This window comes from Antedon bifida, chromosome 9, assembly GCF_963402885.1.
Source record: "Antedon bifida chromosome 9, ecAntBifi1.1, whole genome shotgun sequence".
Lineage (NCBI taxonomy): Eukaryota > Metazoa > Echinodermata > Crinoidea > Comatulida > Antedonidae > Antedon > Antedon bifida.
This window is the reverse complement of record NC_136234.1, coordinates 3,350,384-3,378,125: the sequence shown is the minus strand read 5'-3', so window position 1 is coordinate 3,378,125 and position 27,742 is coordinate 3,350,384. Positions and strand designations below refer to the sequence as shown.

The 27,742-nt window shown below is 32.5% G+C and overlaps 2 protein-coding genes across 4 annotated transcripts; both read left to right on the top strand.

The window, feature by feature from the left end:
• Nucleotides 1-959: 959 nt before the first annotated feature.
• On the top strand, nt 960-17,277 carry LOC144852544 (delta(14)-sterol reductase TM7SF2-like). 2 transcript variants are annotated; one of them, XR_013614303.1, is made up of 14 exons: nt 960-1,040; nt 1,578-1,768; nt 1,902-2,198; nt 2,566-2,698; nt 2,844-3,040; nt 3,377-3,431; nt 3,638-3,832; nt 4,139-4,242; nt 4,460-4,582; nt 4,725-4,899; nt 5,241-5,321; nt 5,511-5,630; nt 6,340-6,773; nt 17,263-17,277. XR_013614303.1 is itself a non-coding variant. In XM_078710427.1 (13 exons), exons 2-13 carry the CDS (start codon nt 1,601-1,603, stop codon nt 6,498-6,500), a joined length of 1,809 nt encoding a protein of 602 aa, XP_078566553.1. In that variant the 5' UTR covers nt 960-1,040; nt 1,578-1,600; the 3' UTR covers nt 6,501-7,789. The 2 variants fall into 2 exon arrangements, 1 of the variants encoding a protein (XP_078566553.1); XM_078710427.1 differs by lacking the exon at nt 17,263-17,277 and having other exon boundaries at nt 6,340-7,789.
• Nucleotides 10,405-26,213, top strand: LOC144852534 (uncharacterized). Of its 2 annotated transcripts, XM_078710407.1 has the most exons (39): nt 10,405-10,423; nt 11,528-11,605; nt 11,747-11,872; nt 12,120-12,242; nt 12,896-13,018; nt 13,244-13,372; nt 13,617-13,745; nt 14,003-14,110; nt 15,067-15,183; nt 15,459-15,596; nt 15,788-15,931; nt 16,133-16,264; nt 16,418-16,537; nt 16,684-16,812; nt 17,113-17,262; nt 17,427-17,564; nt 17,682-17,852; nt 17,951-18,076; nt 18,190-18,321; nt 18,462-18,590; nt 18,912-19,037; nt 19,592-19,655; nt 19,772-19,815; nt 20,141-20,254; nt 20,485-20,616; nt 20,774-20,837; nt 20,935-20,978; nt 21,086-21,149; nt 21,445-21,488; nt 21,666-21,735; nt 21,928-21,974; nt 22,293-22,338; nt 22,463-22,510; nt 22,886-22,963; nt 23,427-23,490; nt 23,697-23,789; nt 24,362-24,571; nt 24,910-24,948; nt 25,290-26,213. In XM_078710407.1, exons 2-39 carry the CDS (start codon nt 11,542-11,544, stop codon nt 25,416-25,418), a joined length of 3,948 nt encoding a protein of 1,315 aa, XP_078566533.1. In that variant the 5' UTR covers nt 10,405-10,423; nt 11,528-11,541; the 3' UTR covers nt 25,419-26,213. The 2 variants fall into 2 exon arrangements, with proteins under 2 accessions (XP_078566533.1, XP_078566532.1); XM_078710406.1 differs by lacking the exon at nt 10,405-10,423 and having other exon boundaries at nt 11,478-11,605.
• The last annotated feature ends 1,529 nt before the right edge of the window (nt 26,214-27,742 follow it).

Genomic DNA, 27,742 nt, shown 5'->3' with positions numbered 1-27,742 from the left:
CTTATTTCTCTTTCTGAAATATAGCTGGAAATAAAAAGCACAAAACTTTCAATATTCAATTAAAAAATATCCATAATTTTGTAATTATTGGTAATGTACTATTGTGAGATTTTAATATTTGAATACATGTAGGCCTAATTATCGAAAGACTACAGATCCAGTAGCCGACTAAAGTCAGGTTTTAGTCCACAATAATTATATAGGTTTTGAAAAGATTTAAAGTTGTATATAATTTTTTGCTGAAAAAAAATTCATGACAGTTGGAATAGTCTAATTAAAACTATAGTTAATGTACTACCACAATCCAACCTACATCAGCATTGGTGCAAATTGATATTTTAGGATATTAGGTAATTGTGTTGAAGTTGCTAATTAATTTCCAGTGGTGTATTTTTGTTTTCTATTTTTGTTTTGTAGGATTTGTATATTATGAATATACTATCCAAAATAAGGAAATGAATGAATAATAAAATAATTATGTTACAATGTTACAAGTATACAAACTAAGTAAATAAAATGTAATTTTAGTTATTAGTAACAGTAGACCTAACAGTACAAACACTATAATGTACAAGATATTTTTTTATTGTCTAGGCTTTTTAAGTAATGTACAAAGTAAAATCTTCTCTGATGCTAAATATTTATTTATAATATTTAAAGGAATGCAATATCTTTTATACAGCATTGAAATACATCAATTATGATTAAAAACAAATAATTAATAAAATTCCATTTCATATTATTTATATATGGTTCCTACTAGCCTATTATAATTAATTACTTTACAGTAGTAACACACTTTAAAATTTCAGGTCCCCATATTTTTACTTCACACAACGGATGGATAATCGATTGATGATAATCAACCAATCATACATGGCGCTGTTCATATGCAAATATCTACTGTCCAATCAAATTCATTCCCGCTATGACGGAACAGTTTTCCGTTACTCATCTTTGTGTACGCGGTTTAAAATTAAACATAGGAAAAAGTATGATTGATATTTAACCTACAAACAAGGAAAATATAGATATTTGAAGTAAGAACAAATTTAATTATATTTTGTTAACTATTTATGTGTAACATTCACTTATTAAATAGGCTAGTAGCATTGTAAACTTGTAATAATTAATGTGAGTTGTTGGGCTGTCGATCGTGAGCTAGGCTGGCAGTCACGACGTTTTAGTTTACCGCCGACGACCGATGCAAGAAAACCGACGACTTGAGCTATAGGCCTAGCTGTGTGAGTTTATTGATGGTTAGGCCTAGAAAATTTAAATTTTTTTGGTTTCTCTGGTGTTAATTTAACACAGTGTAGGCTAGGCTTAGCTCTGTATTACCATACGATTACAGGGAGCCAGCATGCTGCCTGGAATGGTAGGCTGGTTGGGGGTGGGCGTGTGATAATTCATAATCAAATCATGTTGTATAATGAGGCGGCTGGCTCAGAGTGCGACGATGATGTGTCATGACACGCGGAGAGGACAGGGTGGTGTTATGCAATAGGCCTAGGCCTAAATATTATATAAATGAATTAAATTATATAAGAATGAAATAAATTTTGTGTATCTTTCAGGCCTATTTTAGTTTATAAAAAACATGAGCAGACGTAGTAAAAAGGAATTCTCAGTGGGTGAAGAGGTGAGAGCGAAATGGCCAGGTAGCTCTCTGTGGTTTAAAGCAACCATTAAAAGTTTTGAAGATGATGATGTATTTGTAACCTTTGAAGATGGTACTGAAGACGTCGTAAGAAAGAAAGATATTTCGGTAAGCTCTAGAAAATCATACTCAACCTAAAAATGTTGTTGTTTTGTTGATTGTACGTCCATATATTCTTTTTGAATTTACATCAAATATAGGATAATTGAATTTATTAATTAAACATAAATTTATTTTGTAGAGAGATGGATCTTTTAGGTCGCGATCCAAATCTCCAGCAAGACGTGCTGGAAGAAGGAGTCGTTCTAGGTCGCCAGCAAGACGGAAGCCTTCTCCTGCCAGACAGCAGAAGACTTCACCCGCCAGACAGCAGAAGGGTTCTCCCGGTAGGCCAAAGAAAGTTTCCCAAAGCCCAGCTCGACAACAGAAGGAGAAAGAAGACAAGAAGAGCGAGAATAACCCTGCACCAGCACAAACAACTGTGATCCCTGATGAGACACCTAGACGCAGCTCAAGAAGAACTGTAGTTAGCAGCACTGTAAGTGGGTTTGTTTACCTATCTAGGCCTGACTCAATTTAGTTTAGCCTGACAATGTCTAAAGATCAGTCTACACTATCAAACTAGTTTGACAAAAAATGCGATGTGCCCAAATATGGTAGTGGTATGACATCATCGTGTCTATATATGGGCACATCACATTTTTTTGTCACATAAAGTTTGATAGTGTAGACAGAGCTTAATAAATCATGTTCCTATGAGACTTGCGGGCTACTGAAAAGTATCAACTTATTCCACCATCAGACACATTTAATAGTCCTTTGCTCCATCCAAGACCATGTTTATTTTGCCTTATCTTCCATAAAGTTTTAAAATAAGTCTTTAAACCTTCCTGTTTCATGCACAGGCTACTACAGAAACCAGAACCTATGGAACACGCTCTGCAGTAAAGGCTGGGAAGCAGACCATTGATGCACCATTGGAATCATTCTCAACAAAGGTAGCAAAGACTACCCATTACGAGTTTGGTGGGCCCATAGGTAAAGTATTCAATTATTTTGTTTTATATTATTTATTTATTTATGGTTATGAGAAACTAATTGGTCATTGTCTAATCCAAAGTTACTAATCAAAGTAGTGTAATACTAATAAACATTATTAACTTGTTTGTTGTTTTTGCATTAGGTGCAACATTTACTGTGATATTCCTTCCACTGGCTATGTACTATTTTTACTTTGCCTGTGGAAAGAACAAGTGTGAGCTGACCCTAAAGCCTGGTTTCAGTAGAAAATTTGCAGATTACTATGACCCAGAAGCCTACCTTATGTTTGGTGGCTGGATGGTATTCCAGGCTGCCTTATACATGCTACCAATTGGCAAGGTAAAGCTGAATTTGTTTCATTTCGTATCGGCCGAAAACTTGATCTCCAACTTTAACCTTTTATAGTGATATTCATTTTGTAAGTTCAACGCACTGTCCCAAATTATAATGGTTTTTTGATGGTGTTGTGTCTGGGCAGGCATTTATCGGTCTTTCTGCTGAAGTATTTTTATCTTATGGAATGGATTTTGTTATCTGAGAATAAAGAAAATAATGAATAAAATATGTTTTTTGCTTGTAATATTTATTGCTCCTTTCAGTGTAAGCATATAAGTGCATAATCTCTATAATGGCTTAAATTGATATTAACTAACATTATTCATTTTTTCTATGTAGATTTGTTTAGGACAACAGTTGAAAAATGGAAGTAGACTGTCTTACCGTCTCAATGGTATGTCTTAATCACTTTATTTTTTTGTACATAGACTATAGTAAGAATAGTACGAATGAAAAAAAAGAGTGGTGCACACATTTTTTAAAGTCCTCTGAGCAAGAAGTTTGCAGATTTTAATCTTCTCGCACTAATACTAATTCTTTAATCATTTTGAATAAAAACCACTCACAAATTTGTTATATGATATTATTTCTTTTTGACAGGTTTCTTGGCATTTTTCTTGAGCATCTGTGCATTTGCAGGACTTGTTTATAAAGGCTATCCTGTGACCAAGGTTTACGACAAGTTTCTACCGCTGATGACGGCGTCTATCATCTTCTCGTTCGTGATGTCTTTGCTACTATATATCAGAGCTAAGTTTGTAGCCAACAGTCAGCTGGCACCAGGAGGAAATTCTCGTAAGTCATAAAGCTTAATGTAACCACGGATGCTGGGTTCCGCAGATCAAAAGGTTTATCTGTGGCTGCGAAAAGATCTTTTTCATGCCCCTTAACATTATGTACATAGTACAGTACTGGTATTTGTCGCAGCCAGACATAAGATCAAAGGACTGTTACGAGTTCCTATCTTGGCAAGGCGAGCTCAGTGTCCTGTTGTTAGATTGCCTTGATGTAACAGTTATAATACAGTTTAATGTAGTCAGTATAATCAATTATTGTACAAGAAACCAAATTGATTATTTATTTGTACTTTTTTTTTGGCAGATTGCACCATTTATGATTGGTATATTGGTCATGAGTTGAACCCACGTATAGGCAACTTTGATTTGAAGTTTTTCTGTGAACTTCGACCTGGTTTGATTGGATGGGTAAGTAAATAACTATAATAATATAGCTTCAAATAGCTTACTATGTGCCCCAAAAACTTGAGTGAATAAATAGTTACTTCCACACACCATATGCATAAACATTGCAAAAGCTATAGCCAGTGGAGCATTAGTCTTTAACAATGACATTTTCTCCTAAATGGAAGAGGAGTCCCTATTGTCTGATCCCACCCATTCATGGTTAACTTATATTTTACAGATTATGATTGACCTGGCCTTTTTGGTAAAAGCACTTGAGAGTGGAACGCCGATGGATAACCTTCCCATGATTCTTTTGGTCTGTTTCCATACATTGTACGTAGCGGATGCCCTATGGTGTGAGGTAAGCATTTAAACGAAAGCAAGTGCTAGACACAAAACTGACGTGTCTTGGTGGATTAATTATATTGGAATTTTCATTTCGTTTATTCCAATTTGTTGATTTTTATACTTTATATGTACATTGTTAAAATTTTGTATTGTAGGATGCCATACTGACAACAATGGACATTACCTCCGATGGTTTTGGTTTTATGCTGGTATTTGGTGATCTAGCCTGGGTACCGTTCGTGTATTCGCTTCAAGCCCGATTTCTTGTAGACCACAGTGTTACAATGGCATACAGGAACTATTACCTGGCTGCTATCGTTTGTCTTGGGCGTAAGTATTTTTAAAGGACACAAATAAATGAACAAGTGACAAATGCTTTTTACGCTGAAATGGGAAAAGTAATTTCTACTTTGAATGTCAAAAAAGGCAAAATTGTAATGATATAGGTCTGTTTTACCAGATTTCTATCTATCCTGAATAAAAGTACATTCACACTTTTTCCGTTTTAACGAAATGGAGGATGGTACTGTTCACATTATATGGTGTTCCTATACAAAACAGTGTGTCTTCTTTGCCGTGAATCGGTGCAAGTGTGATTGTAGCTTTAGCTTTCATGATGTTACGACAAAATGTTTTTTAAATATTGACTGATACTTTGTAATTGTTTGCAGTTTTTGGTTACTATATCTTCCGTTCTTCCAACTGCCAAAAGAACATGTTCCGCAAAAATCCAAACAATCCTGCATTGAAAGGTAACATTTAATTTGTTTGTTGATATGTACGTTAATATGTAATGCTGTACACATTTGATTTATAAAAACTTAATTGCTTGCAATACTTTTTGATTATTTTTCTGCAACAAAATTAACATTAGTAAATAATATACATTAATATGTAACTTGTTAAATTGAAAAACTTTTTTTTTCACTATTCTACTACAGACTTAGCGACGATACAAACACCAAACAAGAAGCTTCTGGTAGGTGGCTGGTGGGGTATGGTACAACATCCAAATTACCTTGGCGATATCATGATGGCTTTGTCATGGTCGCTGTTCTGTGGTAAGTATTTTATATTTCAGTGATTCAGTTTACGCCAAAATAATTTACATATTAACATTATCTTCTTTAATAAATGAAGATTTTTGATGCGTTGCATTTTAATCATATGACTGCAGAATGTTCAGTCTACAATGAGAGTTGCTTCTAATTAAAGACCCATAATTAGGTCTTCAGGTCATTAATTAGAATCACTTTAAAAAGACTACCTTAGTAAGAGAAACCTTATATTTGAAAAATGTCTACAATTATTATGTCATTAACAACATTTTGTGAGTACAGTAGAACCTCTATCAAGGGGGACACCTTTGGACCCAACAATGTGATGATCCCTGAATATGGAATGGTCATTGTGTTAAAACATATTGCATTCATTTTGCAGAGAAAGTGTCCCCTTAATAGGAGGCTCCATGAATATGGATGTCCTAAGGCCGAATAGGGTGTCCCAAAGCCGACTAGGGGTGTCCCAAAGCCAAATAGGGATGCCCCACAGCCGAATAGGTGTGTCCCAAAGCCGACTAGGGGTGTCCCAAAGCCAAATAGGGATGCCCCACAGCCGAATAGGTGTGTCCCAAAGCCGAATAGGGGTGTCTCAAAGCCGAATAAGGATGTCCTAAGGCCTAACAATAGAATATAAAGGCTGTGTGTGTAAACGTAGGGGTTTTACTGTACAACCTAATCCATTACCTTATATTTCATTATTTTCTATTAGGTTGTAAGAGTATCTTCGTCTACTTCTATCCATTTTATTTGACCGTGTTACTCGTACATCGACAGCGACGTGATGACTATCACTGCCGGCAGAAGTATGGCCCCGCCTGGGACAAGTACACACAATTAGTCCCCTACAGGATTTTCCCAAAACTTTACTAGAGTGTTTAACCGTTTTTAAACAGTACTAAAATATTTTCCAAAGAATCACAATAAATGTTTTTAAACTTGGGATATTTGACAGAAGAAAAATGCTAATGTGGCCTTTCATAGATCTTTCTGTATAAAACAATTTAATGACTGGTTGTTTTCGGTCAGGTATTTCTCAGGTAAATTTTGGTAAATCGAGGTGTTTCTTGTGTACAGGTATCTAGCACTCCCCTTTCTTTATACCCTAAATGACCTGTGCTATAAATAGTTATTTTACTTTCTGTAGTCAGACCATTAAATGGTAAAACACCCTGTGTATGGTATTAGAACTATTCTGAATTTTTTTTTTTAGTTTTAACATATCATTTGGTCATTTATACAGCCTCACTAATATGTTCTTTCCTTGCTGAAAATATATCAAGTGATTAAGTAGATTAAATTATTATTCTTATTCTTTTCAAATCAAATTCGTAGGGAACAAACAAAAGTATTAAAATTAATCATTTAGAATACTTTACAATAAATGCCTTAAACAATAAAATAATCAGAATTTTCTACATATTTTTTTGTTTTTATGAAAATTGTGTAAATAACTTTAAATTTAACATTATTAATAAGATTTTGAATATTATTGCCCTACACCAAATTAATTCCAAATTAAATTTTAAAATTTATGAATTTCAGTGCTTGCAAATTAACGCAAGTGTGTAATTGTTGTACAAGTTGTGTATTTATTACGTGTGTTTACTATTTCTTTAAATGTAAATACTGTATTTAGTTGTTAGTGAACCTAGTAATGTTTCTTGATATTAGTTACTTGATTTGTAATATGATTTTACCCATTTATGTGACTTTTGTGTTGCTTTTTTTTTTGGTGTAAATATTGCTTTTATTCTTGGTGTTAAATAATTCATATACAATAATCAAAGCAACATTCAGTATTAGATCAAATAGATCATTTAGCAAGTACACATAAACCTAAATTAGGCCTGCTTTATTACTTAATATAAAAAGGACATGATTTTCATTGTGTACAGTTTGGTGTTTTTGTATTTCATACAGTATGCAACTTTTAAATACCATTTTTATGAGAAGAAGCATTTGTTAGTTCATTGTGATATATAATATGGTTAATTTTTAATGACATTAATGACAATATTCATAGAGAGAACCACCCAGAAGTGGCCTAATGTAATTAGATGTAGCTTTATCAGGGAACTATTTTAAATACTGCTTTAGAATAAGCCAGGGAACTATTTCAAAAATAGTGTTCTTACATGAAATCAATCATCTATTTCTTTTTTTAAATAATTCTTTAGGAGGAACAGGGAATTATTTTTAAAATTGAGTTTTTTAAAATAAACTTCTTAAAGAAACTTGTGATCTATTTTTAAAATAGTGTTCTTGAAGAAACCAGGAATCTATTTTAAAAATCGTGTTCTTGAAGAAACTTGTGATCTATTTTTAAAGTAGTATTCTTGAAGAAATCGGGAATCTATTTTTTAAATAGTGTTCTTGAAGGAACCTGATAGCTTTTTCTAAAATAGTGTTCTTGAAGGAACCTGGAATCTATTTTTAAAATAGTGTTCTTGAAGAAACCAAGATCTATTTTTAAAATAGTGTTCTTGAAGAAACCTGAGATCTATTTCTAAAAAAGGGTTCTTGAAGAAACTTGTGATCTATTATAGTGTTCTTGAAGAAACCAGGGATCCATTTTAAAAATAGTGTTCTTGAAGAAACCAGGGATCTATTTTTAAAATAGTGTTCTTGAAGAAACCAGGGATCTATTTTTAAAATAATGTTCTTGAAGAAACTCGTGATCTTTTTTTAAAATAGTGTTCTTAAAGAAACCTGGGATCTGTTTTTAAAATAGTGTTCTTGAAGAAACCAGTGATCTATTTTTAAAATAGTGTTCTTTAAGAAACCAGGGATCTCTTTCTAAAATAGTGTTCTTGAAGAAACTCGTGATCTATTTCTAAAATAGTGTTCTTGAAGAAACTCGTAATCTTTTATAGTGTTCTTGAAGAAACCAGGGATCCATTTTAAAAATAGTGTTCTTGAAGAAACCAGGGAACTGTTTCTATAATAGTGTTCTTGAAGGGACCCGGAATCTATTTTTAAAATAGTGTTCTTGAAGAAACCAGGGATCCATTTTAAAAATAGTGTTCTTGAAGAAACCAGGAAACTGTTTCTAAAATAGTGTTCTTGAAGAAACTCGTGATCTATTTTTTAAATAGTTTTCTTGAAGAAACTCCTGATCTATTTTTAAAATAGTGTTCTTGAAGAAACCAGGGATCTATTTTTTAAACCAGGGATCTTTTTTAAAATAGTGTTCTTGAAGAAACCAGGGATTTTTTTTATTAAATAGTGTTCTTGAAGAAACCGGAGAACTATTTCTAAAATAGTGATCTTGAAGTAACCAGGGATCTATTTTTTAAATAGTGTTCTTGAAGAAGTTAGGACCTATTTGTAAAATACAATAGTGTGATCTTGGATAAAGCCAGTGTATTAAACATTTGTAAAAGCACTATCTGCAGATTAATATTTTATTACAATTTAACTACTGAATTCATGTGTGTTATACAAATCTGTTGAAAGTAGTTTTAGAAAGTGTGGAATAAACGACAATACAAGATATTGGTAAATATCGTTTAATAATAATCGAAATATGTACATGTTGTGTGAGCTTTTCGAATTTTCAAAATAAATGATTTGGAGTAAAATTAATGCTTTATTACATAAATAATATTTTTTAATGTAAATTGTTTTTCAGTTCACCAATGATTTATAATAGCGTGCGACCTCTATCTGCTATGCACATTCCACTAGATATACGGTAGATTTTAACGTTTTCTGAAGAATGAGAGATAATACTCTTCCTTGATTAAATTCATCTTATCACAATCATTGAGTCACTCTAATCATTATCAAATTATTATCATAACTAATAACACAATTTCATCTTCATTACAGTCGTCATAATTATAATCGCAATTTTATTTTTAATCCATCCTACAGTACTTGTTCGGTAATCCATCCTACAGTACTTGTTCGGTAATCATTATATATATTATTGTATTATTTACTGAAATAATAATTTAGTGACTATATTAACATGACAAAGCCATAATAGTATGTATATTAATTATGTCATAATATGAACGTGACTAAACTAATGATTAATAATAATCAACCATTGATGTCAAATCTATAACGCATATTAACCAAAAAAGGAATTACCCAGGTTTTTCTATCTTTGTCCGTTACACATGAATACAAGCATTGGAACCCCGTTGAAAAGACTCGAGTTATTTGAAGAGAGTGACGTATGTGGGTATCTTTTGAATAGTCTGTTTAAGGATTATTTACCGAGAACAAATAAAGCTTTTTATATTGTAATGAGGTCTTTTCAAGCGTTTGTGAGTTAGATGTGCTCACCCACGGAACGCAGTGGAGTGGATTGATATATTTAATAAAGCTTCGTTGCTGAAAATAATATAATACAGTTGTTCATTTACTAATTACGCTACTACACAGACGGTGGATACACTAATTACGTACTAATATTATAATACACTAATTTGATGTTATGTATCTTAGGATTATTTTAACTCTGTAAATACAATACCAGTCGGATATACCATCATTTCTAAAAGGTTTGTTTAGTTTTGTTGTTTAGGCTTACGTTTTATTTTATATTTGTAAGGATAAAAGAACCAAACGATTATCCGATTAATAGCATATATTAACATATAGTGCCATACACTTTATTTCTGCTCAAAATAATGCAAAATAATTATAAAGATGTACTTTCTTCATATATTCTAAGAAACGATTCTGTTTATATTTTATATATTTATTTCCGTTTGCCGGTTTTCTCATATTGTTTTACTTTGTTTATTTTCAGAATTTTCACTGATCAGCTATTTCAACAGGTAGCTATTATTTTCATAATATCATTGCAAATTGTGTGTTATTTATGTACTCTAACCTCTCTACAGTATTGTTAGTTGTACATTTCTTATTTTGATGAAATCGTTTTATATCCTCATTTATTTGTCAAAATAATGCTTTGTGTGCGGTACCGTATACCTTATTGCATTATTTGGTTAACTATATTATAATATAGAAGAAGAAGATAATAGTGTTAACTATATTATATAGAAGAGGATATATAAGTGTTTTTAATTCACGAGTATAATTTAAAAACGGCCTTGGACATCAATACTACCTAATCGATTATTACAAGCGATTGAAGTTGAAAAAAAAAATAAGCATACAGTTTGTATCTTCGATCGATTACTGTATTATTTATCGATTATTGTATTGTTTAGGTCGCTAGAACCCAGACAACATTTTTACCCGCGCGTAAAAAGCCGTGCTATTTCCATCAGAGTTTGAACGCGCGTGTCACATTTAATTGGTGTCACTGACGATAAATATTACAAGGCGAGATCATTTCAACATATCGATTTGATGATGAAGACCTTGATGATTGTAGGCCTACGAATACAAATCTCATTTTGTTTTTAATTTGAACGCAATGTCTAGACGACGTGGGATTATATTATGTATTAGGCCTAATCATTTTTGTTACAAATAATTAATTTCAATATGGTAGCGCGAGTTTTATCCATTGGTTGTGTAATAATTGTATTTTGATGACAACAACCACAAAATATGTGAAGGAGTGTCGAACAATAAAGATATCCTGTGTGCTTTTGTAGTAAAATCCTTTGTGAATTTGATAGGACAATATATTTTGGGAAAAGGCTTAGTTCGACCTAGAATATATTAATGTCTGTAATACCCCTGTATGGTAATGTTTGAAAGGAAATGGGTTACGTCAAATAATTGGGGGAAAATCGTCACGGTCGTACTACATCAGCTTTTGAACGCGCACGTTTTTATTTTCCCTTTTCGTGGCGTCACTGACAAACTATCCGAACGACAACCAAGGAACCCGTACCTAAATTCCCTTCCTTCACTCTAGACACTATGGTTTCCATATAATTTACTTCCTGTATTTTAACTTTCAGGTGTTTTTTCCAACATGGAGCGTTTAGGCCTAGTCTTTCTTTCTGTTCTATTGACGTGTGTATGTGCACAATATTCAGGTAATAAATAGTTTGTATTTTCTCACATATCTGGATACGCATACGGCTGTATACGGAATTATGTTGTATTTATCATTAGGGAACAACGTACAGCGCATTATAGTATGATGTGTTATAATTCCGATGGTTTTTTTTTTTCAGAGCTACCTTGTACCAGCAACCCGTGTCTAAATAGTGGTACCTGTTTTGATTCAGCCGATACCTGGTCTTATTTTTGTGATTGTTTACATGGATATGAAGGTTCCAACTGCGAAATAACCTTACCAGGTACGGTACAGTATTTTGGGTTTGGGAAATAAGGGGGTTGTGTGGAGAGGAGGGAAAAAGAAGGGGAATACTCGCTATAGGCGTCGCTTACAGGAGTGTACTACATTCATGTCTATTTCAAGTCAAATATCTGTACTTTTGTATGTTATAATGCATGATTGTGATGATTAAATAATAGTTACTGATATACTGAAAAGGAATATTGGAATATGTGTCCACACGATGGTTTTCGTTTTTTTTGTTACAGGTATTTGTCCAGGTGGCTTTATTTGTCAGAATTCAGGAGTATGCAACCTAACACCAGGTGGTCTCCCAATCTGTCTCTGCTCATTTGGTTTTACAGGTGATCGGTGTCAGAACGTATCAAACGGTGATTATTCTTTTTGAAGTAGTATCTAAATTCCGCATTAAAAAATAATGTTCCACATTCAATAAAAGCGAATGAGCATTATATTTTATAAATAATTATTTTAAGAAAAACGTATACAGGTCACGCATTAATGATCAGCGAACAAACACGTGGTTTGTTTGTTTTTTATTTTGTTTTGAAAAAGAAAGTACTGTAGTATGTCGGTGTTGTCTGATCGTGGAAGGTACACGATGGCACATTGTGTTACCCTTTTAAAACTCAAATTACCAAATAACAGCGGTGGTATTATATTGTTATTTATACACTCATTGTGTTTTAAAATAATGATAATGTGTAATACGTTATACGGATTGGTCGAAAGTTGTCTCTGACGCCAGGTTAGGCCAAAGAAGAAAACAACAGTGCCCTATTACAGCCAGCGTTGTCGAGATGTGTTCTTTTTAAACATTGTTTGTTTGCCTATTTTGTTTATTAATCGAATCCCTACAAATACAAAATACAGTAGACTAGACCTATATAATCAGTACATAATAATAATCTAAAGATTTGGAAACTAACGCAGTAGAAGTCAATCCTGGTCCTAATTATGAAACATGTATAACTGTTGCAACACTAATAGACTAAAATGTTGAATCATTAATTATTTAATTTAGCACAAGATCCATGTTTGGCAGTCACGTGTCAAAATGGAGGAAGCTGTGTAACTATTGATTCTGAGAGTTATTTGTGCAGATGTCCAGACGGATTTGGTGGTACCTCCTGCGAAACAGTAATTTGTAAGATTCTATTCAATTCAATTTATTAGGCCTATTTCTAAATAGTTAGTATAATACAGAGACCGAAATATGCTTAATTAAGTACTTATAATTATTCATCACCTGATTCAGTATAAGCAGGCCTAAACGAATCAATTTGGTAAATCTTTTATAAATTATTTTTATACATTCCATTGAAATCCGATGAAACTGATATAGTATGTTTTTACTAACTTGTGGTTGCAGCACCTTGTTTAAGTACCCCATGTATGAATGGTGGGACTTGTCTTGTCCACGGTGATGGTACGAACAGCTACATCTGTATCTGTCCAGCAACTCATTATGGCGAAACTTGTGAGAATTCAATTAGCCCAGGTATGTAATTCATTGTATTTCTAATGAGTCAATATATTATCAAGTATTGTTCTCATTAAGATGTTCAAATTCAATGTTTGTCCTCTACTTGTGTAGTGGGAACTTTAGGAACTTACACCACCAGAGTATAACATCCGAGACAACACCTAGGTTATGCAATTGTAAAGTGTAGTTATCTATACTATAGTTATCTGTCCAATCAATATAATGAGATTTATTTTGAAATATGGTGTTTGTTTTACAGTTAACTGTGCATCTGACCCATGCAGGAATGGGGGAACCTGCTACAACCCTGCTAGCGACTCTCTATCTGGTTTTCTTTGTGTTTGTCCAAACACGCATACAGGACAAACATGTGAGACCTCAGTATCAGGTAAGGAAATGCTTTTGTAGCTAGACTAGTGCTAAATAATTTAACTATTTTTTCTTTAGAATCCATAAGAAAGACGTTCCTTTTTGAATGGATAAATAGATGAATTATACCAAATCGCCTAGGCCTTACTAAAGTAAAAAATTATGTCTCTAGAACCGTGCTGCCAGAGCTATACCGTAGTAGGCCTAAGCTAAGATGATGTTATTGATGGTCCATATGTAAATGCTCTAGATAATTTTTACTTTGATTGTTTACAGTTGCATGTTCTCCATCACCTTGTCTTAACAATGGAATGTGCATAGAAAATGGCCAAAATTATACATGTCATTGCCTAGCTGGATTCAAAGGGAACAACTGTGAAATTAGTAAGTAGCGGAGTTGATGATGCTGATGAAAATTAGTGGTGGTTGTATGATTTTGAAATAGAGAGGCCAAAGGGACAATAACTGTGAAAAAGTACAGAAATAACTAATGTCCTACTTTTGCATTGAAATACGATATAGCTTTATGTCAGGGAGTTATTGGTCAGATGTTTAGCCAAACTCTGATGTTATAAATTATTGTAGTGCAATGCGCCATTGATGATTCATTCACTTCAGACCAATTTCAAATCTACCTCTCTTGTGGACTAATCTATACTTCTTTGTTCTATCTGTTTTGTTATTGCAATCATATTTATCTTGTCCTTGTTCCATTCACCTTATGTCTACTCCTTAAATATACTGCTCTATCACGTTCGCATTGTTGTATATAATATCACGTTTCACTTTGAAATGAAACGTTCACACTGAATTTTGACTTCTTTCACAGTTCATGCGAAAGATATTTACTGGGTAAATATTTAGTCATAAGCTTGAATGATTCCAATTGTCAGTGTACATACACGCAGATTGAAATAACATCTAAGTCCTCTTGAACATTACATTGGAGGGTTTTTCACACCATTGTTAAGTTACTATCTAATAAATTTGTTCATTCACTGGTACATATGAATACTTGTAAAATAATTTATTAGTAATACTATTAACGATAATATTATTTCAATAATACAACAATTAAATTCTGAACAATCTGTGGTTCAGTTTCACTTTGTTGTTGTTGAAACAGACCAGAGGTTACATCGTGGCCATGACAGTGGTGATTACGATGTAAACTTTTGTTCCTGTTTCCGGCTGACGGCTGCATCTGAATGTTGCCAGGCTGTTACCATAAGGAATCCTTGTAGCACCTGATTGGTGCCTGCAACCTTTGAGTGGTGGAGCATGTTCTGTCTTAATTATGACAGCATTGGTAATGGCATTAAAATTGTAATGTCTTTTAGATGTTGATGAGTGCTCTTCAAGCCCTTGTGTCCATGGTACCTGCATTGATGTTATCAACGGTTTCTACTGTGAATGTGAAGGTGGCTGGGAAGGACGAACATGCAACACTCAATCGGGTAAAAATACTTACAAAGATACCAAGTTCAATTTTCGGATATTTTGTCTACATCATCAGAGAGAATGATTACCATGATAACTAAAAAAAGGAACGAAAGTCTGCCCACTCTTATCTTTCATGAATGGCACGAGTTGCTAACGTTCCAAAACGGTTTAAATAATCTTGCCTTGCAAAACAGCACTGCCATGCACATGTGTTTGATTCCTATACACATGTATTCCTCTCACCTGTTTGTTGATAAAACTTCTGCTAATGATGTTTATAAATTCTCAGGTACCACGGTTGATCCATGTACTTCAACGCCGTGTGGAAACGGTGGCAGTTGTCTGGCCTCATCAGACCTTGCAACCTTCTTGTGTATATGTACTCCTGAGTTCACTGGAGATCGGTGTCAGACCGATTCCACTCAAGGTATGGTTCTGAAGTTATACTCTTTCGCGTTAGTAGTCTAGGCCTTTATCTCTAAAGTTGACTTCGTTGTTGATAGTATTTATGCCTCTAAAAAACAGTGTTATATTCTTTCTCCTTCCACTTTTCTTCTGTCAATTAAAATCCATTTATTGCATGTTGTAATTCCGTCTTGGTTCTTGTTTTCCTATCAGTTACCAGTAGTCCAGATCTGTGCAGTATTGATACATGTCTGAACGGGGGCTCTTGTATAAGTTCTTCACTTCCAGGAATTTCATATATATACTGTATATGTGCACAGGGATTTGTAGGGCAGTTTTGTGAAATTGATGATGGTGGTAGGTCCTTTCTTTTTCTATGTTCTAAATAAGCTTCAATTAAGATGTATTTATTTCTCATATAATTTAACTAAAAAATTGGTTTTCCAACTTTTTATATAAGAATATATAACACTCAGTGCCTTCATTAGCTTCAATCATTCTCATTATAGACTCTAATACAACTCTGATTATATCTATCCTATGATTTTTATTTTGTAGGTGTGTGTGTCAATAATCCTTGCCATAATGGGGGTACATGTAATCCCCAGCCCTTTTCTCCGGGTGGTTACTTCTGTACGTGTCTGACAGATTTTACAGGTAGCTTATGTGAAGTAGACGAAAGACCACCACGTAAGTTACTTAAATCGAAAATAAAATGTCTAGTTATTTGTATGAAGGCCATCACGTAAGTTACTTAAAAAGAAATTAAAGTGTCTAGTATATTTTGGCCTGAATGTATCGTGCTTGTTTCTCACATTTTCTTTTGTACTATTGTTTTTCCAGCCAGTCCATGTGAAAGCTCACCATGTACACATAACGGAACTTGTTTCACTGAAGCGGAAAATGCAGATTATTTCTGTCTCTGCCGAATTGGATACAGTGGTCGACACTGTGAAATTCTGGGTCAGTGAATTAGTGTACACTTCTTAAACCTGTAGGCCCTAATATAAAGCGTACAAATGTAGTTCTCAGAAATATGCACCATCAGTTACTGTTGTATAACCACATAATGTAATTTTGAAATTTCAATTGTTTTTTTATTTTCTCAGGACCTTGTGTTTCGCAGCCATGTCAAAATGGTGGAACATGCCTCGAAGATCCTCACAATAACAACAACTACATGTGTCATTGTAGTCATGGCTATGTAGGCATGACATGCTCCGATAGCCTCCCAGAAGGTGAGACTATTGCCTTTCAAAAAAGAATGAGTAAAACCTGCAGCCGGCAAGAGTTAAAGAAGTTGCCTGGCTGATCAATGTTTTAATAGCTTACTCCACCCTAAGTTATAAAGTGCCATTCCTAAACAATGCAATCCAATCTATTTTCAATTAATCTATTACAAAACCCTACAGTATGCTTTCCTTCTAAAGAAGTGCCTATTGCGCCACCGACGTTCTTCTATCAAGGAATAAAACTGACATTGACGATAATATATGTATTTAATCTCTAAAAAGCTTGCAATTTATTTTTGTTTACAGACTTGTGTTCTCCTAATCCTTGCATGAACTATGGTGAGTGTATGTTAACATCTGACAACGCACCACCATCTTCTCCATTCATAAGCCCAACTGCCGAGTTCTGGTGCCAATGCCCTGATGGATTCACTGGTACTTACTGTCAATCAACAGGTAAGATCATTTATAACATAATTCACATTTGTCATTGAAAACTTGAAAAGTCATGGAAATAATTTTTTTTTAAATACATTTTTTTTCTTTTAATTGACTTTGTTCAAAAGTCATGGAAATTGGAAGTCATTGAAAAAATCTACTATACTAAATTTGTCTTTTAGATCCATGTGCCTCTTCGCCATGTTTGAATGGAGGATCATGTGGGCATTTACTTAGCTCTGTAGGAGCTCCGATGGAACCTACTGGTTTTTGGTGTCAATGTACCGTAGACTTTATTGGAGAAACTTGTTCTGAAAGAGGTAATTCGTACAGTTGCTGATGATATGGAAACTTTATCTGTTCTCATAATAAGACTACATTTAAAAAAGTAATTTAATTTACCTCATGTTTATAGACAATATTTTCTTTTGTTGTAGGTCCATGTGAATCGGATCCGTGCTTGAATGGTGGTTCGTGTATTATCCATGCTATGACAGCGTATGATCCTTTATATGGTGGAGACTTTGATTCTAGTCTGTACTCGTTCTTCTGTCAATGTCCAACAGGCTTCACCGGAGACACATGTGAGACTGTCGACCTGCCACCAGGTACAAATAGCTTGATTGGTTCATATTTACCTCATCCTAATATTATTACATTTTGCATTGTCTAATGTTTCATTTTACTAATTATTTGACCTTTGCAGACAATCCATGTTCTTCGTCACCTTGTCAGAATGGTGGAATCTGTTTCGCAAACGTTGGTGTGACTTCATCATCTTTCTATTGTCAGTGCCCGATTCAATTTGTTGGATATCTTTGTGAAGGAATGGGTGAGTATTTTGTTTAAGAACTAAATGTATTTTTCTGTTTCACGTATTCTAAATTGTCTTTACATTTAAATAACCCATCTGATAATGTTATAATTTCTGTATATTTGTATTAGGACCATGTGAGTCTAGCCCCTGTTCTAATGGTGCTACCTGTTTACCGACAATCGTCAGCCCGACCTATTCACTATTTTATTGCATCTGTCCACATGGTTTTGCAGGCAACCTGTGTACTACTCCAGTATCAGGTGAGTTAGAGATCGTGTCAAATACTGCAGTTACTGCAGTAAGTACATGTAAAATGAATATTAACTGGTTAGGTGATTTGATAGCACAGGAAAGAATTTGGAATTGTTTTGTTGTTACTGATTTTTGTTTGGTTTTCTAGACCCATGTACCTCTGATCCTTGTGAGAATTCTGGCAGCTGTTCTGTCATAATGCTTCCATCTGATTCCACGTTTAGTTGTTCATGTCCACCAGAATTTACTGGACATCGATGTGAAACTACCATTGCAAGTAAGTAACTGATGTTCCATTATGATTACATGTGATACAAGAATTACTTCTGATTTTTCTTCAAATTAATTTAGATGGATGCTTTAACTTTTAGCTTATTATTATGTTTGATGAAAGTGAGGAAATTAACAATTGACAAATAATTTCAACATTCGCAGAAAACAAAAATATCTTTTTTTATTACGTCATTTAGCTTGATGGTTTGTAAAGTGATTGATACATAGTTTTAGTACACTTACACTTGGACCATTGATGTAAATTGTAAAGATTATTTGAGATTATCTGGGTAATGCAACTTGATTCTTTCCTTTTTCTGAATAGATCCTTGTGATTCCAACCCTTGTTTGAACGACGGAACATGTCTTCGGGAAATCCGAGATGACGGACCAGCGTTTTATGCTTGTCAATGTCCGCATGGGTTTACAGGAGATCACTGTCAAATCATCCGTTAGTCTTTTTTATTTTCCAAATAAGAAGATTTTAATTGGGTCTCATGCCAGGAATATATAATATTATATTCATGATAGTTCACAGCCTATTTATACATTAAAGATATATTGTCCCCCTAAAAAAATATTGTTTACAATTTTTTTGTTGAATATGTTATTTTAATGTCACATAATAGTTATTCACTCTCACAAAAAATTGGGTCTGAAAAAAATTTATTTACCTGAGAAAAATGTAATTTAAAGCAAAAAATGGTCAAATTGTCTGGAAGACAATGAGTTTTTGGGTAATTTACTGTTTATTTTGTCTTTTTATAGGTGAAATAATGTTTTCCCCCGTTTTTTTTTTCTTATGGAAGTGAACAACTTCATTAAAACTGCAAAATGGCCTATTCAAAGTCCGATTTTAAAAATCTTTATTTTTCATGATTTTTGGGGACAATACATCTTTAACTATATAACAATATAATCGTTAAGCTCTGTCTACACTATCAAACTTTATGTGACAAAAAATTTGATGTTTGTTTTGTTACAACATGAAAATACATTTTACAGAATGTTTACATGGACTGGAAGTTTATTCTGAAGGGGACCAACGTCAAGAATCTTGCAATACATGGTAATCTTGATATTAATTGTTATTTATTTATCAATTAAAAAGTGGTTGACAAACACTCTTCAGTCGTAAAAGAATATAAACTGTAATTTGTGTATTTTCTTTATTTACACTTATAGTTTTTGTAACAATGGAAACTGGGCTTGTACAGAAATTGCTTGTGGTAAGTTACCAATGTCGTTATCCTATATAACCTAGAATTATTTGGCAAGCATCATCACGATTTTATAAGGGTTTATTCCCCCCACCCCTTCCACAAAAAAAGAGCAAACGCCGTAATTAACTTGGCTTGTTTAGGTCTATTTACTCGCCTTTCCACTGCTGATTCCTCTGGCTTGCTCTATCGCATAAACAAGATCCTCACAGCTTGTGGTATAGGTTTTTCTTGAATCTTTATCAGATTTACCCTTGCGTCATAAACTGAGCACATGAATTATTTAAACACGTGTATACATGGTATAAATACTGTAATTGTTTTCGTTTTTCAGTCCCCAATTGTCAGGAACAACCTTGCCTAAATGATGGTACATGTATGATGGACGAAATATCAAGATTCTGCATTTGTGATGACCGTTACTATGGAGATCGATGTGAATTTGAATGTAGGTGAACTCAATTTGCAAATTATCAATCATATTTGAAATGAAGTAGTCTTTCATAAATAATTTGCATATACAGAAGACCCTCTTATTTCTCTTATTTAGAGGACACATAAACTTACCCTTAATAGGTAGATTTAATGTAAGAAATCATATATTAAAGTTGTATATTTCATCAAACTATTAATTGTATTTGGAATATGTAACTCAAATATTTATTTCATATTTTGTAGATGTACCGCCCAATCCGTGTAATGAAATGCCTTGCTTAAATGGTGGTTCCTGCACCCAGCAGGGTAGTGGTCACGTGTGTGAGTGTCCAGTAAACTACAGAGGAACAGATTGTGAAATAGAAGTCATAAACGGTAAAATATTTTTTTTCTAAAATTATCCATTAAACAAAAATACGTATTTAATAAATATGTATTTAAAAATAAATAGAAAGTGAAATTGGCGAATGTTATTTTGTTAATGATTTTACATTTTAGAAATCATTTTTATTGAATTTTACTATTTTTGTAGAATGTTTTCACGATGGAAGTCAATATGTAAATGGAGATAGAAGAACAGAACATTGTAATACTTGGTACGTATTCTTCCACTTCGTTGTGATAATATATATATATATATTTTGATTTAATAATAATAGTTTTTATTTAATATTGAATTATATTTTTTTTCAGCATTTGTGATAATGGTGACTGGACATGTTCTGAATATATTTGTGGTAAAGATTTATTTATATTTTATAAAATTTATGATAGTTTGTGTTTTAGTAAAATAACAAGTACATCATTGCTACAACATTACAATGTCTTTTAATGTATTTTACAGAATGTACTTATGGATCGGAGGTTTATTCTAATGGCGAACATCGACAGGAATCTTGCAATACATGGTAATTTTAATATCCGACCAAATGCGATTTTTTCAAACGGAAAACAAACTCTTTTCTATCTAGATAAGCTCTGTCTACATTATCAAACTAGCTTGATAAAAAAAGTGTGATATGCCAAAATATTGTAGTGATATGACATCGTGTCCATTTATGAGCACATCACTTTTTTTGTCACATAAATTTTGATAAAGTAGATAGAGTTAACTCTATAGTATAGATAGAAAATTAAAATTACAGCAAGAACAATTTTTTTTAATGTTAAATTTGTAAAATGTTCGTATTTGTTTACTTACAGTATTTGTAACAATGGCGACTGGTTCTGTACAGAAATGTTTTGTGGTAAGTTACTAATGTCCTTATATGGTCATCGATGAGCTTATACTGATGGTTATTAATGGTCATTTATCAGAGCACTATTAGAGTAGTAGTAGTACTCCTCATGATACATTGCTGCTGTTAATCTCCAAGTTACTTGTAATAGTAAATTACAGATAAAAATTGTTGTTTTATTTTTAGGTAATCAATGTTATTTTATGGATGAACTGTACACACAGGGAGACATGAGAACAGAAGACTGCAATACTTGGTAATGACTCAAATTTAAAAAAAAAATGTTAAATCAATTTTTATCGTCTTTTAGTCTTTTAGTTTTAAAAATCAACCATTTTAGTTTCTATCGCTTGAAGAAATAATTCTTGAAACCTTTTTACTATTTATATTGACCCGTTCTAAAAATAGAAATTATAATTTTGTAAATGATATGCTTTTCTTATTATAGCACATGTCTTAATTCTGATTGGATTTGTACAGAACTCAAATGCGAAGGTAAGTTTGTTTTTTTTAATGTTCAGGTGTATTTTCATACCACTCCAAACTTTCACTTCACCCTGAACTTTATTTTTAGTTCACTTAAAATAGAACAATATGACTCAACAGTGACGCGATGCAAACAGAACAGAAACTCCTCAAAATGGCCGATGTATTTGTTCTAAAATATTATTTATATATAAAAATATTCCATGATTATAGCGGGTTTTTTTTAGATATGATTATGTCGGATTTGAATCTCTAGTAGTTTGATAATATATCTATGGCAATTGAATCATTTATTATATTCATCACCATAATTATTTTTTTTTGTAGATGAGTGTAAAGAAGATGACAACAAATTTGAAGATTGCAATGAATGGTATGTAACAATATATATTAAAATGTTTTAAGTAAAAGATTTGTTTTTCTCTGGAAATTCTGTCTTGTGTTATGCTAAAGGTAATAATGTTTTAGAATTTAATTTACTTTCTTTTTTTTTCCAGTTTTTGTAAAAACGGCAAATGGGTGTGTACTACTAAGACATGTTGTAAGTTATATTATTATTTTGTAACTTCATCTGTTTCATATGTTGTTATGCTATTATATAAACACAGTACGGTGTTTATTGATATAGGCCTATATATTATCATGCTTATGTTGTTAATGCATCAATTTCAAACTTCATAAATTACAGTCTAATTTGTTAATAATAAATAATCTTTTAACATTTTTTCTCCACATTTACCTGGAACTTCGTAGCTAAGTAAGTATTTTTTTTAATTTAAATTTTTAACAATTTTTTGGGTAGTGACAGAAACAAAATGTTTAATATCAAACCATTTGGAGGAGTTGGATAATAGTATTTGTATAGAAAGAAATAACCAATTTTCTATCCTTTATTTTATATGGTATATTTTCTTCCTCAGAAATGACATTACAAATGTTCAGTTTTCGTTTACTCGTGAGTTTAGTTATATTTATGGAAAAGAAGAAACTTTTATGAGGTATGTATTCCTGTATTGTCAAAAATAGTACTGAACAAAACCGGACACCTTAGACAGCTCAAAGTGTTTGATTTTTCTTCTAAAGCGCTGTCTACACTATCAAACTTTACTCCGACAAAAACCAGAAACCTTAGATAGCTCAAAGTGTTTGATTTTTCTTCCAAAGCGCTCTCTACATTATCAAACTTTACTCTGACAAAACCAGAAAACTTAGATAGCTCAAAGTGTTTGATTTTTCTTCTAAAGCGCTGTCTACATTATCAAACTTTACTCTGACAAAACCAGAAACCTTAGATAGCTCAAAGTGTTTGATTTTTCTTCTAAAGCGCTGTGTCTACACTATCAAACTTTATGTGACAAATGTGAAGTGCCCATATATGGACACGATGACGTCATATCACTACCATATTTGGTAACATCACAAGTAGACAGAGCTTAATATTTCTTTCTCTTTTAATCACAGAGATCTTCAAAAGGATCTGGCATCTGAGTTTGATTTACCCATCCATCTAATACAAAATATGCAGGTATTTCTATTTGTTTTTATTCTGTATTTCTCACTTTTACCGTTAATCATGTTTGTTTATTTTGATTTATTGAAATTATTATTTTATTTCAATCTATTCGTGCTGTGTCAACCCTTTTGGTAAACAACCGTTTTAAGAACTCTGCCTACAGTATTATGATAAAGGTTTTGAACAATTATTATCAAATTAACGCCTATTTCTTTCAGGTTTCTCCTGGTAGCATCGTAGTTAACTTTGACATTGCTCAAGACGCTGACTTTGACTTAGACCTGAATCTCCTATTAGAAGTTGAAGAAGCTGTAAGATCATTTTAATTGCATTTGCTTAAAATACCACTTGGGTGGTGTGCGCTGAACTCTGGGTTTCCTCGGGAAATAGTTAACACTTGAATTATCCCAAGTTGCAGTTGATTCAGTGGAGAGGAAGATGCTACATAATATACACCCTGGCTTTGACAGATACCACCGGGCATGTCCATATTTTGAGAAACTAAATACCACTATCAAGTCGCCTACCAAAAGACACCGTGGCATCAATACATGTGTTTTGTAATTTGTACGCCTTGATGATGTCAACTTCGGAGTTTTCCTACACGATGTGTAGGCCTAAAGCTCTTTCCACACTATCAACTTTATGTACTAAAAATGATATGCTTAAATATGGTAGTGATATTACATCACCATGTCCATATATGGGCACATCACTACCATATTTGGGCACATCAAACTTCATTTGTCAAACTAGTCTGTAGACAGAGCTTCAGTGGTATAAGTGGAGATTATTTTTAAAACGTTCTTATTCGTCTGAAGTTTTTTTTATTACCGTTCCTTAAAAATTACAATATTTTGCAATATTAGTTTTTTTTTTTCAGATAACATCAAATTCATATGACTTCATGTTTGAAGGGGTGTCATATAGACCGGATCCTAACTCATTTACAACGGTGACACGCTCAGATCCAAATGTTGTTGTTGATGATAAACAAACAGAAGAAGACGATGAAGAAGAGATTGATATGCTTATAATTGCCATTGCTGCTGGCGGTTGTCTACTCGTTTTCGCCTTCATAGCAATAGTTGTTGTAAGTAGGCTACAATATGATGAATTTATTATTTTATGTCTTTTGAAGCAAATAATTAAATTAATAAAAAATTGTTGAATATACAACTATGTTGCTCTTTGAACACTTTGACGTTAATTTAACCGGAACTGGAATTTTTCCTATATACCTAAACCCTCAAATGGTGATCAATTTTCGGGAGATGACAGGGAAGAGGGTAATATAATCGATTCATTCTCATATATACATTTATTCATCAACAGTTTAAGATAATTTAAACATAAATTGATTAATCATAACAAGAAAAATAATAATAATATATTAAGTATGTTGCTTTTATTGTTTTTATTTTATTATAGACTTTTTTTTACAAAAGAAAAAAGGTACCAGATAATTTGGTAAGTCAAATAAATTGTAATTGTAAAATATTCGGTATAAAATTGCAACACTTATTTTAAATTTAGTATTGTATTAAAATTCATCCTTTTTTGTCAGGTTTCTTATTCTTCTCCACACTTTCTCTCCACATTACAAATTGCCCAATATCAAAGTCTGTAATACAGTATCACTGTATATGTTAAGGTTAGGTGTATTGCCTACGATACATATGTGACATTATGTGACAATGTATCACAGAATCTGCTTATGATACGGGGCAAATTGTAGATACAGTACCATGAATGTATGTTACTTATTTCATTTTATGTGTTTTAAAAATATATTTTAATTATGTTGACAGGAATTTTTTAGGAAAGAAATGGAAGGGATTCCTAACAACACGTTGAGCGCCAAAGTGCAAGAACCAATCCATCGCGTCCGAACACTTCCGCCAGGTTATAAATACAACGAATACGAAGAATCGGAATAAACCCTCTATTTCCAAATATAAAATGGAACAAATAGACCTATTCAACAGATATATTAAGTGTACATAACATTTTAGATAAACTATATATATATTAACTTTATTTTTACATACTAAATGCTTGTAGGCCTAAATGTATACATCTTTTATACTAGTGAAACGGCTATTCTTTCCTCAAATCTCGACAAATAAAGAACATATAATAATGATAATCTAAATTTAAGCTAGTAGTAGTAGCCTACATTTATTTTAGTACATGTTAAATCTTATAATAAAAAATAAAATGTCCCAAAATTAAGAAATTAAATTGAGTTTATGATAATATAAAAAAAACATTAAAAAATAAGTTTATATTTTCAAGTATTATTATTATTATATGGGCTGAAATTCCTTGATTATCTGCCCAAGTAGTGTATGTATTAGCTTATTGATATTTGGACACGAACTTTCTCGCAGGCCGAGTAACTGTTATTGTGCCCATGACAGCTGCTGCACATATCAATTGTGGGAAAGAAAGTTTGGGGGGTAAGGGGATGTTTGAGGAACAATCTCAACCCCGTTGTAAATGAGGTTAGAACATAGGGTAATGAATATTCAATAAGGTTCTTCATCGCTTACCTACGAAAAGTATTTTAACAACCTGGAATCTCCGATGATCAAACTTTTAATATAATAATCTTCTTTTTTTCACTGCAATTAATAATAATTAAGATTGTTTATTTTCTAATGTTAGCTTACCATTCCCGCCCTGAATAAATAACTATGCCTGAAAGGGTCCTATAGTTAATTTCAATCTTATTAATATTGTTTTTTAAATTATGTTTTGACCGATAACTGCATTTAAACCGATAACTGCATTTAAACCTATAATAATATACATGGCTGCAGTCGCGTGCTCAAGTTAGTGTTTACTGACCAACCGACCGACCGACCAACTGACCGACCGACATAGTGAGCTGACTAAAAACGGATACAACACTTGAATCACAAGGTTGTTACTCACTATAAAACTATTTACAAAAGTTATCATTTACAGTACATTATGATTAAAAACTATACAAAAAGAAACACAACTGATATAATTTCAAAAATGAAATTCATGAAAAACATAGAGATTCAGGTAGGCCTATTTATTGTTAGTTACTGTGATACAAATTGAGTAATATGATAATACTTTATTCTACAGTCAGTTGCACATGTGTTTTGCTTCATTTCTCCATAAATAATTTGACAATGGAATCCTTCCATTGTATATTTTCTCTGATTTGCATGTCGCCACTACAGCTTTTCAATCGTAGATAGAGACTTTGAAATATGCACGCGGATTTAAATTTACATAAGTCGATGTTATTTGTTCTCGACATAAATAGTTCAACAATGGTATTGTGAATATGGTATTAATTCAATGTCGCCAAATATTTATTTTACAGTTGTTTACGTCACCAGTGATTATTAGCTATTCATCAAGTTTATAGGATTATTTCAAACAAAATTAAATCTCAGTAGTTCCCCTTTAAATACATGTAGTAAAGGAACACTTGTTTATCCATTTTGAATAAAAGATTGTGAACAAATAAAAGTACAAAAGAGCAAATCTCTCTTGCGCGACCAAACTATGATAAATTTTAAAGTGATTGTAATTCGAAAGTAAAACATCAATAGCATCGGTTTTAACCGATAAAAAAAAAATGTATTTTAGTTATAGATAGGCCTATAGCTTTATGAATATAATGCGGAGGCGGAAGCTGAAGGTAAATAATAGATTCTTCCTCATGGGGGGCAATCATATAAATGTAACATCGAGAATAAAACTTGAAAAAGAACCATGTGATGAGAAGACCAAAGCAACGATAATGATAATGATAATGAGGATGAAGATGATCATAACGAAGACAACTGATTGGAATATGCAATCGGAATTCATTATAACAGCAATTTCAATAGTACAATGCTCTGTTGTTTTGGCAAATCTCCCAGTTACAATTGGAATAATTGTTGTCTATAAAAGAATTTTGTATTTATATATATAACTTACTTATCCATGAATTACAAAAAAACGTATGATAAATACTGCTTAAACATTAGGTGATGTTTATTGAAATTTTATTGCGTGGAGAATTGAAAATGTGATGACACAAAGAAACAGAGAAATACATTTAAACCCTAAAATGTAAACACATTACATATGTTTCAATGTAATATGGATAGGATTTTCAAAGAGATTATCAAATAGTAGGTATACTGTATTATTATTATTATAAAAATTGATTTTCTTCTAGATTATGTGATAGCTATCACAGAGTTTTATAAATATAGATACAGTATAC